General features: G+C 39.4%; 1 protein-coding gene across 1 annotated transcript in view; it reads left to right on the plus strand.

Moving 5' to 3' along the window:
• Positions 1–4470: 4470 nt before the first annotated feature.
• Positions 4471–15497, plus strand: part of LOC136859161 (peroxidase) — a 266353-nt gene continuing 255326 nt past the window's right edge. The window contains exon 1 of the mRNA XM_067138679.2: positions 4471–4746. Coding sequence (XP_066994780.2) covers positions 4471–4746 — 276 coding nt within the window. The remainder of the gene's footprint in view (positions 4747–15497) is intronic.

Below are 15497 nucleotides of genomic sequence, written 5' to 3' on the forward strand. Positions count from 1 at the left end.
AAGATGCACAAACATGCCAGCCTCTTGTCAGACGATTGATTGATTGACTGATTGATTGATTGATTGATTGATTTATTGATTGATTGATTGATTGATTGATTGATTGATTAATGAGGGCAGTATGAATAATCCGAATAGACAGAAACCGGCACCACTTACTATCCTAGGTGGCACCATTCCATATATATAATATCAACACGAATGACCCCTTCCTTCGTAGAGGTGCAATTTCCATTTCTCCTAGTGTATTCACGAGAATACAGTGGGTTGTACGTCTTTTTTGTGGGACAATATAAAATAAGTTCTGAGGGATAAAATTGCGGCAAATCGGAATCTCTGTGTACCACATAAGTATTTTGCTTTGTCGTAAAACCAATAATAATAATAATTGTATGGCCTCAGCTACCGTGTGCAGACATTTCAATTTGACGCCATCTGGCTGTCTGCTCGTCAATTTCGACGTTCCGTTTTACTCTAGGCACCACTAGATGACAGACCGAGTAAACCGAAACTCTCTTGGGCGTCTATGGCTGAGATTTAATGAATTTTGTCGGGTAAACACCAAATGTGTCGCCAGAGAACTTTTACATGCCGACATCGTACGACATGGAGTGTCGAATGGACTTTTTTCCGCCCTTCAAAAATCCGACTACCTCTGCTCCATAGCTAAATGGTTAGCGTGCTGGCCTTTGGTCACATGGTACCGGGTTCGATTCCCGGAAGAGTAGGGAATTTTAACCATCATTGGTTAATTTCGCCGGCACGGGGGCTGGGTGTATGTGTCGTCTTCATCATCATTTCATCCTCATCATGACGCGCAGGTCGCCTACGGGAGTCAAATCAAAAGACCTGCACCTGGTGAGCCGAACATGTCCTCGGACACTCCCGGCACTAAAAGCCATACGCCATTTCATTTCATTTCATTTCATTATTAATTGGAAAAGTGGTTATCTCTGCGCTGTGTACAAAACGTCCTTTGGATCAGACCAGCTACGCATTCTTATGGAACTTTGAGTAGAGTGAATATACTGTAAGTGAAACGAAAAGTAACCGATGGAGAAAGAAAGAGACCAAAAACTTTTGAAATGTTGTATTACCGAAGAATGTTGGTGAGAAAGGTCGATTAGATCAACCAGTAATTGATAATGAATTAAGTTCTTGACAGGAGAATATCTTCGGAGAAAAACCAGAAGAGTAGATAGAATCAGTAGCGGCGATTAGAGGGGAAGATGGGGGCAGTCGCTCCCCCACTTTTTGGAGGAAACATTACTCCATTTTAGCCGACTGAAAGTACGAATTGTTTAAAAAAACAATCTGTACAGGCCCTGTTATCTTAGTAGCTAATTTCTTCGTTCTTTTATTTAATTATTAACAAAACTCTTAGCGAAAAAACGCAAAAAATGTCGTTCGTCGCGGCTAACCGATTTGTGTAGCGCCACAGCAAGTAGTGAAGACTGCACGTGCCGTGAGGAAAGGTAGCAGGGGTATATATTTTTGCCGAAGTCATGGACACTGAGGTATGATTCACCCTCTTGCCGTGCGCATTCGTCAGTGTGACAGTCCTTTTAGTGTCCGTTATTTTCTTAGTATGCAGTCAAATACAAAATTATTTTAATAATAATAATAATAATGTTATTTGTTTTACGTCCCACTAACTATTCTTTTAAGGTTTTCGGAGACGCCGAGGTGCCGGAATTTAGTCCCGCAGGAGTTCTTTTACGTGCCAGTAAATCTACCGACACGAGGCTGACGTATTTGAGCACCTTCAAATACTACCGGACTGAGCCAGGATCGAACCTGCCAAGTTGGGGTCAGAAGGTCAGCGCCTTAACCTTTTGAGCCACTCAGCCCGGTAAAAAATTATTTTTAATTGTAAAATCGCTCTATTTATTTGTAATACATGTGTAATATTGTTCCTTTGGCGAACGTTTTATTGTACAGTATTGAATCAAAATCTAAAACAGAAAACTGTTGTTAGGTCCGCACCGTAAGTTAAAAGAATTGTCAATCTTTACCTCTCTGTCGAAATACGCTTTCAGAGTATCAAAGAACTTACCAGTTTGTAGCTTTTTAACAGTTTTGACGTATATCCCCCACCCCACAACGCCGACCGCTATATATCACAAACCCAGGTACCTTTTGTTTTCTAAATTTTGTTGGCCCCTCCCCAATTTCTAATTCCTAACCGCCGCTACTGGATACAATGGTGAACATACTGTATTTCGAGAGATCTTTTCAATTTGTTAATGGGGTAAGAAATATAGGGAAGCCATCGATTTTAATATTTTTTATTTAATGACTACACGTAACGATTTCGATGATGATGATGATGATGGCGAAGTTCTGCGAATAGAGCTACTGCGGTTTTCCATTACTCCTCTGACCAATTATACGGAAATTAACCATGGAAGTGGTAGCCACATCCAATGTTCCTTAACTTCGCTGATCTCACGGGAACGAGATGAATACTCTTTAAATAGTAAATAAATAAGCTTACACTTGTACATGACCAGTGTTGATAATGTGATCATAGCCATCTAGTTTAACATAGACACCAAACCACAGGGAAGTAAGTATTATTTTCAAAATTCCCACATGCGTTGACCATGATGTGCAGGTAGCGAATGTGCCTTTACCTGCAGTACACGGGTTCGATTTTCGGCCATTATATGGATTTTAATTCCGCTCAGAGGATTGGAACAGCGTTTACTCAGCCATTGCGATTGACCAGCCCTTTACAACTGATGGCAAACTAGTGATTTGTCAAGTATGCTACAAGCATATCGCATGTTCCACGAAATCGCAGCTTGAACGATATGCACGAATTGCTGCATAGAAAAATCGAACAATTAGGGATACAAATGGTATACAAACTGAACATGCCTTTGCTGGCGAAACCTAGTGTTTAGAGTTCACTGTGTCTTCTAGTATGTGCTAGAGCAAATGTGTTACTTTCATTGATCTGTCACTGTCTTATCCTTGGCATTGACGACATGAAAGTGACTGAGGTATGAGTGATGCTAGTAATGCCTTTCCTTAGCCTATGCAGCCAGTCTCTGCTATGAATGGTGTGAAAATGTTGCACATAGGGTCGGTTGGTGCATGCCTTTCAGTGGGCTTGGCAGACTGATATGTAATAGCAACTTATGGCTCGGTGAGGAAAGCAACGGGAAACTACCTCACTCCTCATTTCCCTAGTACGCCTCTTCAGTGATGCCTAGGTCATCTATGACAGCTGATGGCGGAGCTGTTGAGGATCCAACCAGGCTTAGGCTGAAGAGTGAACATACATACAACGGAGCAGCTATCTGATACGAGGGGCGGTGGACTCGGTCCATAAAGCCATGCAATACGAATAAAGGGGTCGTCTCACTGACAAAGTTGAACTCCAGAATCTGCAGGACATCTGCTGTCTTGACAGGCTAAGGCCATAATGAGCTTTTGCACTACGGGATTTTCACTTTGGTTTACATAGGTATACGATATTTAATTATCCTGGCAAGGCTTATTATCCAGTCGTTTACTTATAGTGTGGTTAACTATATGACAATTTTACATTTGTATACCTTAGCGAATCATACCAGAACAGTTCGACCTAGGGTTGCCATACGTCCTGAAAATGCGGGATTGTCCTGAATTTATACATGTGTCCCGATGTCCTGAGTGAATTTTAAAAAATCCATTAATGTCCAGAATTTTTTTAAAAAAATCTGACCAAATTATTTAAAATGTTGCTCAAATGCTTTAGAAAGGGAATGTCCCACCTGTTATATAAAAATCCAGGCTAATAGCATCGAATATTATTTAATTTTGGAGTGGTCTGTAAAGTAGGAATTTTACTTAAAGTATGATTTCATGTGATTTCTCTGTTTTATTTTTAACATTAACATCATATAATAAGTGTGTCTTGTTGTAATGGATGGGACAGTCCCCATGGAATTACCCAAATACACTCGTTGGAATCACAGGCGCCAACTTTTGGTCTTGAGCATGGGGTTAAGGATGAATATAATTATAAACTATTTTTACGGAGCAAAAACACGATATGCATGGAGGGAAGTGCTCCCCTGTAGTCGATGCCTGTGTTTGGAACTTCCCAATGTTGGTGTCCTGACTTTCATCCTGAACCTTATGGCAACCCTAGTTCGACCACTACATATATCAATAAACTTTCAGGCGTTGCATGGGCTTGATGTCAGGTAGGCCTATACGAGATGGAGGAGTAGCTTCAAGTACTTGGCAGTGATGTGAATATGTCCTTGTTTTTAAACCGGTTTTAGGTTCATTTCTGCTCTTCACATAATTATGTTTATAATGAAGGAAGCTTCAGCAGTTCCGCCGAATCTCGGCAGGGAGGTGTTAAACTCTCCTCCGTGAGTGGGCTGGGTGTCCTTGTACCCCTCCTCCCGTCCTCCTGACACGCCGTTTCTCGAGGTGTGTATTGTGTGGGTCTGCACAGCTCACTTCGCGATGCACCTTAGTGGGATCTTGACGGCTCTGTGCTTTCTGTGCGTGGCACGGGGCCAGGAGCTGTTCCGTACGGAACTGTTCCCGGAACAGCTACAACAGCAACAGCTGCAGCTACAAACTCAGATTATACAAGATCAGATGCAGAATATCCAGCGGCAGATCCAGATAGCTCAAAGCCAAGAGCTGAGGTTAATGCTTCAGGAGCAGTTAGCAGACCTCTTACGTCAACTTCAGGAAACGCAGGAGCAGCAGCAAATTCTCCAAGTAAGGTTACAGGTGAGTCGAATATTTTTCAACAATCTTAATAAATGATCCAGCATTTACCAGCAACTAGTCTTGTGTACGTCCTCAGGACGTAATCGAGGTGAAACAGAAACGTTTTTCAAAGAAGTCGAAATATCAACATAGTCCAACCCGTACCGGGCGAGATAGCCGTGCGGTCAGGGGCACGCGGCTGTGAGCTTGCATCCGGGAGATACTGGTTTCGAATCCCACTGTTGGCAGCCCTGAACATGGTTTTCCGTGGTTTCCCATTTTCACACCAGGCAAATGCTAGGGCTGTGCCTTAATTAAGGCCTTCCCTATCCCATCGTCGTCATAAGACCTATCTGTGTCGGTGCGACGTAAAGCAACCTTCCAAAAAAAAAAAAAAAAAAATTAAAGAAAGTCCAACCCGTGACAAACGATAACACTATGTTAGAGTTTCAAACATCGTAACAGACTGTTGTGTTGTTGTTGTTGTTGTTGTTTGTGTTTTCAATCCATAGACCGGTTTGATACAGCACTCTATATCACACTATTACGTGCTAACCACTTTATTTCTACAGAAATACAAAATCCTACATCTACTTTCATTTCGTTGTGATATTCACGATTTGGACTAATACTATCATTCTTACCACTACACATACTTCTAAAACCAACTGAAGAGGCCCTGAGTGTCTCAAGGTGTATCCAATCAATCAATCAATCAATCAATCAATCAATCAATCAATCAATCAATCAATCAATCAATCAATCAATCAATCAATCAATCAATCAATCCTCTTCTTGTAAAACATTGCCCATATCACTCTCGTCTTACCAACAGATCTGTTCGAACCGATCTATTAATATAATTTTAAATATTTCCCTCTAACGTCACATTTCAAAATCTTCTCCAGATTTCTGTGACAGTTATTGCTGATGTTACATTGTCGTACAGGTAGATAGCCTAGGTATTATCCACGTAAAAACATTCGTCTATTTCTTTGAGGATTTCCTACGTCATCTGACTCAGCAAAGCTGAGTGCTTAGACGGTTGTGCGCTGGCTTTCTGAGCCCAAGCTCGTGAGTTTCATCCCCGCCTAGTACAGTGGTACACGAAGGTGCAGAAATACGGCAAGCTCACATCAGTAGATTTTTTTTTTTTGCTAGTGGCTTTACGTCGCACCGACACAGATAGGTCTTATGGCGACGATGGGACAGGAAAGGCTTAGGAGTTGGAAGGAAGTGGCCGTGGCCCTAATTAAGGTACAGCCTAGTGTGAAAATGGGAAACCACGGAAAACCATCTTCAAGGCTGCCGACAGTGGGATACGAACCCACTATCTCCCGGATGCAAGCTCACAGCCGCACGCTCCTAACCGCACGGCCAACTCGCCTGGTATCAGTAGATTTACCATCATGTTAAGGAACACTTATAAGACAGCATCCTGGTACATGAGCATCCCCGAAAACCGAAAAATAATTTTTGGGTCATAAAACATTAAACAAATCACTTGGCTTTATTCGACTGTCCTAATATTCTGTAGAAATCGCCAAAGCACTTTCATTGTTGAGTCTCAGACGGTGGAAGCGCTTTCCTGATGTACTCGAATTGATGGGTTCAGTTTCGGCTCAGTGTAGTGGTATTTAGATAAGCTTGTATAAGTCAGTAGATTTAGGGACGAAATTCCGACATGGCACAACCATAAAATTAGTTCATGGATGTGAAACGAATAATATTACTTTCTTCGTTATCATGTTGACCTTTCGAACTTTGGATATATTACTGATACTGTACATTTGGGACAATGCGCTCATCAGCTCCCTGGAGTATTAGGAATGATTTTAGTTGCTAGCTTTCCTCACAGATGTCTGAGTTTTGATTCCTGTTAGTCCAAAGAAAGTGTAGTTTCCATACTAAAGATCACGTGGTGTCAGAAAGGATAATCAGCCTTAATTCCACGTCTAAAACCCAATCTGAGTTTGAGTACCACAACGAAAACCTGAAATTTGTTTGTCTTTCTAATTGTAACCGTAGCTTTTATCTAGTAACTCGCGTAATTGTGGTGTGTGTGCCTATAAACGTAAAACGAAACACTCAATAGGACTTGATGTTATGTACATCCTTAATCACTGACGCGAAAAATGAGTGGGGAGTGTCAGTATTCCAACCTTAGATCCCCGATTGTAGGAGTTATCCGTTTCAATCGCGACAAATAAGGAAGTGCAAAGCATGTATTAAAACGAATTTGAGTAAACATAGTTTAAATATCACAGTTTTGAACTGATAACGCACATAAAATCAGGCTGCATAGATTCGAACCTTAGACCATCGAAATCATATAACCTACTCATATTTGGGCTTATATATTCAGAGCTAAAGATGCGACATGAATGATTGAGGTACCATTTTATTTGCAATACGGGATGTGAGAATATTTCTCTTAGCCGGTGTCAGCTAAATTCACGGAGCAGGGGCGATTTTAAATAAGTGACGATTTTGAGATATATGATTTGATTTGGATTGACCAAAAGACACACGAAGATGTTTATGTTACCTAAAAATAGAATATTTAATGCCTTACATTCGAATTGCAAAGTGCTCCAAATCGCAAAAGAATTACAGCGTGGAGGGGGAGGGAGAAGGTGCAAAATGTGAAGTTTGAGCTATTTTGAAGAATGGGAGGATTGACGGTCTAAATATCTATTCTGACACCTGATGTGGGATACCGTCAGAGATCTCTCTCTCTCTCTTTGACCGAATTTATGGTATCACAACGGTTGATTTACAGTCCTTAGGGACTAACTTATGTGGAGATTGAAAATATGAGATTTGCTTAATCTCGTCATATCGAATTTTGAATGTAAATTCCGACCTGTTGGATAGAGAATATCACACACGATATAATGATACCGGGCGAGTTGGCCGTGCGCTTAGGAGCGCGCATCTGGGAGAGAGTGGGTTCGGATCCCACTATTGGTAGCCCTGAAGATGATTTTCCGTGGTTTCCCATTTTCACACCAGGCAAATGCCGGGGCTGTACCTTAATTAAGGCCATGGTCGCTTCTTTCGCATTCCTAGGCCTTTCCTGTTCCATCGTCGCCATAGGACCTATCTGTGTCGGTGCGACGTAAACCAAATAGCAAAAAAAAAAAAAAATTGTACCTCCATTTCACACTCTTCATCCAATGAAACTTATTCACTTGTAAGCGGTAATAAAGCGAATATGTTATTTTTGAGACGTTACTACGTAGATAGATGTCGGGTGGAGTAGTTCAGACGGTAGAGCGCTGGCTTTTTAACTGGAAGTTAGCAAGTTCGGTCCTGGATCAGTTCAAATACGCTTGCCTCGTGTAGGTAGAACTCCTGCGGGACCAAATTCCAGCACTTCGGTGTCTCCTAAAACCGCAAAAGTAGTTAGTGGGATGTAGAAACAATAACATTATTATTCACTGCACTAAAATTAATGCATATACTCCCATGCAGTACTCAGCAATTGCAGTATCCTTCACGACTGACGCTTTAGATGGAGCAGTTCCATGTTTCACCATGCAAAGAGACCAAGAAACTTCTCAGCTTTCTTTTCTTCAGGAGAACGGAAGGACATAAATTTAGTAACTTACATACTTAACATTCTAGTAATTGCCAATTATTACTTAGCCTCTGCAGTTTATTAAGAGCTAGAATATAATATTGTGGTTGGCATTTCCCTTAGTAACGATTACACGAGTACCTGGGCTCCAAATGGAAATAAATGAATGTTCTACGCACTGACTCATGGTTCGTAGGCGTAGCTCAAGAGGAAAGGCATTTGTATTGTCACTGCACACACGGTTCGAGGTTGAGTGCAACCTATTCCACTGTCTTTAACCAGACATGGGTGTCAAGTTGATATGAAGGCTATTAGAGTTGTGTTTCACATGCTATCAATGCCAGAAGACAGTGGTATATTTTTAACATCAGCGTTCAGTTTCTTAAGAATTCTACATGTAATTACCTCTTTGGCCAGTGTAGACCTCACTGGTATTTAAAGAAGTTAACAGAGAGAGTCAGTGCATAATTTCTATTATATTAATTTACTCCCTAATTTTGTTTATACATGCCAGTACATATAACAAGAATATTTTTTGTGGCCATTGCTACCCTCTTTTTTAATTTGCTTTACGTCTCTCCGACAGAGAAAAGTCTTTAGGCGACGATGGGATGGGAAAGGGATAAGAGTGGGAAGGAAGCGGCCGTGGCCTTAATAGCCCCAGCATTTGCCTGGTGTGAAAATGGGAAACCACGGAAAATCGAACCCACTATCTCCCGAATTACAACTGACAGCTGCCCGACCCTAACCGCAAGCCCAACTCGCTCGGTTATTGCTAGTCTGGAACAGCCCCTCTGATGAGGATGGGCTGCGTTATCTATATGAAACTGCGTTTAGTCAAATACAGTAGAGACAATACGCGACAATGAGCGAGATATCGAGGGACAGCTATTAGAACTCACTCTAGCGGATAGACCTGAACGGTAGTGATTCTGTCATAAGAGCACGTGCATTTTTGTGTGAAGTTTTTGGTGTTATTTATGCGTTTTCATTGAGTTGACATAATTAAATAGTAGCGTGTGTCATTCCTTGATATCTCCTCTCAACATGAGGGGAAAGGTATGTGCTGTGTTTGGCTGCAGTAATTACGAAGTAGAGAAAAATGCGCGGTCGTTCTTCAGGTTCCCTCGTGACAAGAACATGTAAGTAATATTGTGTTTGCATATATATTCTTCCAGTGACAGAGATGTTTATACTACTTCATAATCTTCTGACCTGCTCGACCCATGTTTTAACTGGCTTAAAATGTAATACGCATATTTTATTGTACAGTGCAGCAGTTAACCTTCAATACCGATGTGTTGTTGTAGGTGTGATCTGTGGGTTTTGAAATGTCACAGAAGCGATTTGGATAAGGTGTACAAGAAAGAAGGGACGTTACGCTTGTATAAGAATTATAAGATCTGTTCAGATCATTTCCAGGCCAGCGACTTTAAAAATTCTCGACTATACAGCCAAAGGTATGTTACATTTTTACTCTAATTGTACGTAAATATTCCTCAAAGCATCACTATCGACAACATTTTCATACTTTTCTTTCTTTTATCCCTCTTCTCAGATTAAAGCCGGGATTTTATAGATTTTCTTTCTGTTAGTAGGCTTCATGTTAAGAGGAAAATTGTCCAGCTATTAAATGTTAATTCATTGCATCATATGTGTAAGGAATGTGCCGATATTTTTATTGACAAATGTCTTAATGTGATGATACAATGTTTTTAAATGAGGAAAAAAGACAAATCCAACCGTAAGATTTCAGGCAGGTATGCTAAAGTTAAAAAAGTAATGCATAAATGAAAGATCAAGCCATTTCACAGCAGCCCATTTCACACCTTGTTTATATGTCTAATTTCAGTCTTTGAATAATAACCTTTTAAATAATTCTTCATTCATTTATCCAGAATTGCTTTAGCAACTTCGAAGTTAATATCTCAATACCACTTTCTTTCTAGACGTAATTTATTTATCCATTTCCGTATATACATTTCAATTGATATTTGAATTTAGCGCGATTTGTTCAGGTCAAGTCACTAGGAGCGCCACCGTCGAATTGTCTCCCATTTTAGCAAGGCGAAATCCGTAAGTGTCGTGTATTGTCTCTACTGTATTTGGTTTAGTATGGTGTTGTGTGCGAATCGCAGGAATCTTGGAGATAACATAAACACCCAGTTCCTGAGCAAAACAATAAAACATTTAAGATTAAAGTATTTTGACCGGACCGGGAATCGAGTGCCGAAGGCCAACACACTGAGCACTCGGCCATGAAGGTGGACATGTCAATTCCTGAATATCAGTAGCATTAAGTTGATTTAACTCACAGTTTTAATACAGTTGTAGCGTATGGTCAGTCAATGCGAACGATGGATGATGTAATTCATTTCACTTTCACCGCAGCGCTATACCGTAAGAAATGCTTAATCATTTTTTTTTAACTGGACCATTTTAGCTCGGTAACGATTTGTCACTCTTTTATTTCCCCCCCTAATTAACATACAAAAGGCAATGGTTGCTGCACTAAGAGTTTTAAAATCAAGTGAAGAGATTCAAACGAACAAGAAATCAAGACTGGATAATGATAATGATATATGATATGAATAATGATATAAATAAATTAGAACAGATATCTGCTGAGCTTCAGAATCCCTGTGCGTGTTATAGTCAGAGTTCATGTAACAATATCTTCCCTACTAGAATTTCATTGACTACTAGTACACTTATAGATCATTTTTACGTAAACAGAGTCTGCAAATATAACATATATAACATAATAACTGATCTGAGTGATAACAATTTATTAATTTTGGATATTAATATTACACCCAAAATGAATACACAAAGAAATTATGCAATACAGCCTACAAAATACCATGTCCCATCTATGGAAAAATACATGTCTCAAACACCATTAACTACAAATACATTAATTAATAATTTTAAAGAAAGTACTGCCTTGGTTAAAAATGAAAGTACAAATCAGAATAAGGTTAGACCCTTTTGCCCATGGTTTACTTCAGAGCTGTTCAATTTAATCAGACAAACAATAATTTATGTTATAAAATTAAGAGACAACAGATGAGATTTTGTATGGGATGTGGCTATATTTCACAGCAGCTAATTCAAGACTGTAAAGACATACGTAACAGAGTTACTAGAATGAAAAGAGATCTAGAAAATAATTATTATATCAGTAGGTTAAACACAACAAATAATCAGTGCAAAATTATTAAAATATATTAACAACTAATAACTGTAATAATGAAGAAATACAATTGAAAGTAAATGATAAGTTGGTGACTGATTCAAGTCAAATATCTACTATATTTAATGACTATTTCACTGATATGGGTCTGTCTTTAGCTAAGAACATTCCTCAGTCTAAATACTCTCACCTTGAACCTGGCCCACCTATTTCCTTATTTTTAATCCCTACTAATGAAAGTGAAATTGAAAAAAATAATAATAATCTTAAAAACAATTGCAGTGTTGACTGTTTTGGTATTAGTAATATTCTTATAAAGAGTCTCTCTAAATTTATTATACCTCACATAGCAAAATTAGTTAACAAATCTCTATCAGAGGGTAAAGTACCAGCTAAACTTAAATCGCCAGAGCTGTACCAGTCTATAAAGCCATAGATAAATTTCATGCAAGTAATTACAGACCAATCTCGGTATGACCTCCTTTATCTAAGATATTAGAACAAGTGGTGAAAAAGATTATACGATATTTTGTTAACTCTCTTGGTGCCAGGCGGTAGTGCGAGCATCCGCCCTTTAAATTGCCAGAGCGGATCTGGTCAGCCGTTAACAATCCAGTCGGAAGTTGCCAGAGCCGATTACATCGGCCGGCTTAAAATTCTGTCATGTACGTAATTTTGAGGCAACCTATAGTGACGTGCATACTTTTGTTACAACCTGTAGTAAAGGGGCTACACGTTATTGTGTGCCTGGCCTTGCTTTGGCAGTTCTAAGAGGGTGTTATACCTTTCACAAGAGTCGTTTCCTGTGTTTACAAATACCGCTAACCGGTCAGTAAGAGGCTCCTTGCAGTGAGTGGATTTGTGACAGGAAAATGGCATGTTTTTCACGTGATAATTTTTCAGCAGGTATTGATGACAATAAATTAATGCAGTATTTAGAACAGTGCGAAGTTAATGCTGATGATTTATCGGATAGCGATAGGGAATTTAGTTCAGACAGTAGCGACGAAATTATACCGGACACGTCCGCGGAATTACCGCAGCTAAAGAAGAGATGTTTAATTGTGTCTAACAGCACTAAAGCTACTCTGAATATGGTGGTAGATGAAACTAGTGATAACGAATATGATGATGATGATGTCTCTGGATAACATTTTGTGGAAATTTGTCCCAATGAACCCGACAACATTCCTCAACCTCTTGTCTCCTTCAAGGAAGTTCTTCGACCTAAACATGCCCTACCGTCTGATTCTCCGCCCATATTACATTTCAATTTACTTTTCAATTACTTTCTGCTAAACCTTATAGTCACATATAGTCCTCTATCATTACCTAAATGCCGGTCTCCGCGGGCCAAGTGTAGAGTGCCTGCCGCTCACCCGGAGGTCATGGGTTCGATTCCCGCCCAGGTCAAGAATTTTCGCCTGGTCCTGAGGGTTGGTTCGAGGTTCACTCAATCTAAGTGACCCTAAGTGATTGCAATTGAGGATATATATGAGGGTGAGATGGCGACCCCGGTCTGGAAAACCAAGAATAGTTACTGAGAGGATCCGTCTCACTGACCATGATTCACCTCGTAAACTGCAGGTACCGAACTGAGCAGCGGTCGCTTAGTAGGTCAAAGTAAATCACGGCTTTAGTGCCATACATTTCTTAATTTCGTAAATTCTGTTGTATTGTAAAATTATTTTTCTAATATATACTACAACCGAAAACGAGAAACTATTTTATCTGAAAACAAAAACTATAATATCAACTACTATTTTTTACTTATTTAATAATATAGAATTATTTTAATACTGTGTTGTCCGCACGTAGAAAATATTTTGTCAGTATTTGCCAAACATCGATACATACACGCGAATTTTATCGGTGAGTAAAATTGTCTTGTTTTTATTAGTGACATATGTTTGAATTTTTATTTTTACGTTTTATTTTTCTCGTTCAAATGAGTTATTATATAGAATTGTATTTAGAAATACATTATACATAATTACGTATATTCTTTTGTATCGTAAATAATTTTTTCAAAGTAGATATTGAGAGAGAAAGTGCGAAAATATTTTTCTCTTCCTAAAAATAAGCGTTTTCGACAACTATAAATCAACAATAAAACGTCTTTGACTCTTTATATCACTCCCAACCAGTTTCTTATTCTGCGTAGTCGATATGTAGAAAATTTCAGGCCGGTATTTGCTATACACCGGTAGATATACGCGAATTTTAAAATACATGTATTTCCACTGAACACGGCCTGGCACTTTACAGTAGTAGAGTGGAGGCGGAGCTCTGGCCTCTTCCAGCTGATGGGGAGCGGCCGACCAGATCGGCTCTTGGCTCCAAGAGGGTTAAATAATAAATATGTGTATCCATGTCAATAATGTTTCCTACCTCACGACTACCAATAATGCTATTGAGGATATTATTATTAAACAACAACAAGCTTTATACTCAGGTATGTTAGCAGCTGGTTTATTTATAGATCTTAAGAAGGCTTTTGACACAGTTGATCATAAAATTCTATTCCATGAATTAGAAGTGGCAGGTCTTAGAGGTATTGCATTGCATTTGTTTGTTGATTACCTCCCTAAGAGGGAGCAGTTTGTAACATGTAATAATACTCAGAGTAATGTAAAAGTAAACTCAATTGGTGTGCCTCAGGGTTCTGCGTTGAGGCCTTTATTATTTCTTCTTCATTAGTGATATTGGTAATGGTACATTTCGGCTAGCGACCACTCGCGGGTTAACTAAAGAGCCATTTAACTCTTTTCCATAAAACAGATAAGAAGAGATGTTATCGTAACGATTGGTTTCATGAGTCTTCAGCCATAGTGCCACTCCCGGTTTCAGATGAACAATAATATGTAGGCGAGAAGTAAAGGGAATTCTGCACAACTTCGTACCAGGAACTGTACCATTCAATAAACTCCGTGATTTGCCCCATTTTGTCTCCACTTTGTTCAGCTGTATCGTATTTCACGTTACTGTTACGTGCTTCCGTAGAAGAAAATCTATTAAACGTTTGAATGTACTCATGTAACTTCGCATACATTCATGACGGAATCCTGAAATCGATTTCCAATTCCCGTACGTTGAACGGGTACATATGTAGTATTAAATTATAAGCTTGCGTTGTTTGCATTTTCCATTGATGCACAGAAGTGTGAAGACAAACATGCATAGTTATATAACTTTAATTTAGTTCCATGTACAGTATGAGTAAGCCAATATAAAATACTATAGAGGTATTAAACCTATGTCTATGTTTACAATAACGACAGTCATGTTAAATTATAAACTTGCGTTGTTTACATTTTCCTTCGATGCATCCAAGTGTGGAAACAAACGTGCATAGTCACAGCGTTTTAATTTAATTCCATATGCAGCTTATTGCTGTGAGAAAGCTAGTATAAAATACTTTTTTGCTATTTGCTTTACGTCGCACTGACACAGATAGGTCTTATGGCGACGATGGGACAGGAAAAGCTTAGGAATGGGAAGGAAGCGGCCGTCGTGTGAAAATGGGAAACCACGGAAAACGGTCTTCAGGGCTGCCAACAGTGGGGTTCGAACCTACTATCTCCCGGATGTGAGCTCACGGCTGCGCGCTCCTAACAGCACGGCCAACTCGCCCACTCGTATAAAATACTATAGAGATATTAAACCTAATGAAGGAATTTGAAATTTGAGAAACCATTGTACTTCACAAGAAGGGAAACCATTTCTAAGATGGCTGAGGGCTAGGGTTTCAACTCACCTCAGCCCAATAGATTTCCTGAATCTGAATGCACTTAGTTTCTTCGCTAACGTCAGATTTTAATTCTCTGTCGGATTCCAGAATGGGGAACGGAACCTTCAGGAAGACCACAAGATAAAATACCATATTGTCACACGCACTCTTTCAGAACGTTCATAAGCTCTAAAAACCATAAAAAATGCGTCGGATTATGGATATATTGTTGTTAATGCTACTATAGGTGATGTCGCGCTGGC

This window comes from Anabrus simplex, chromosome 1, assembly GCF_040414725.1.
Source record: "Anabrus simplex isolate iqAnaSimp1 chromosome 1, ASM4041472v1, whole genome shotgun sequence".
Lineage (NCBI taxonomy): Eukaryota > Metazoa > Arthropoda > Insecta > Orthoptera > Tettigoniidae > Anabrus > Anabrus simplex.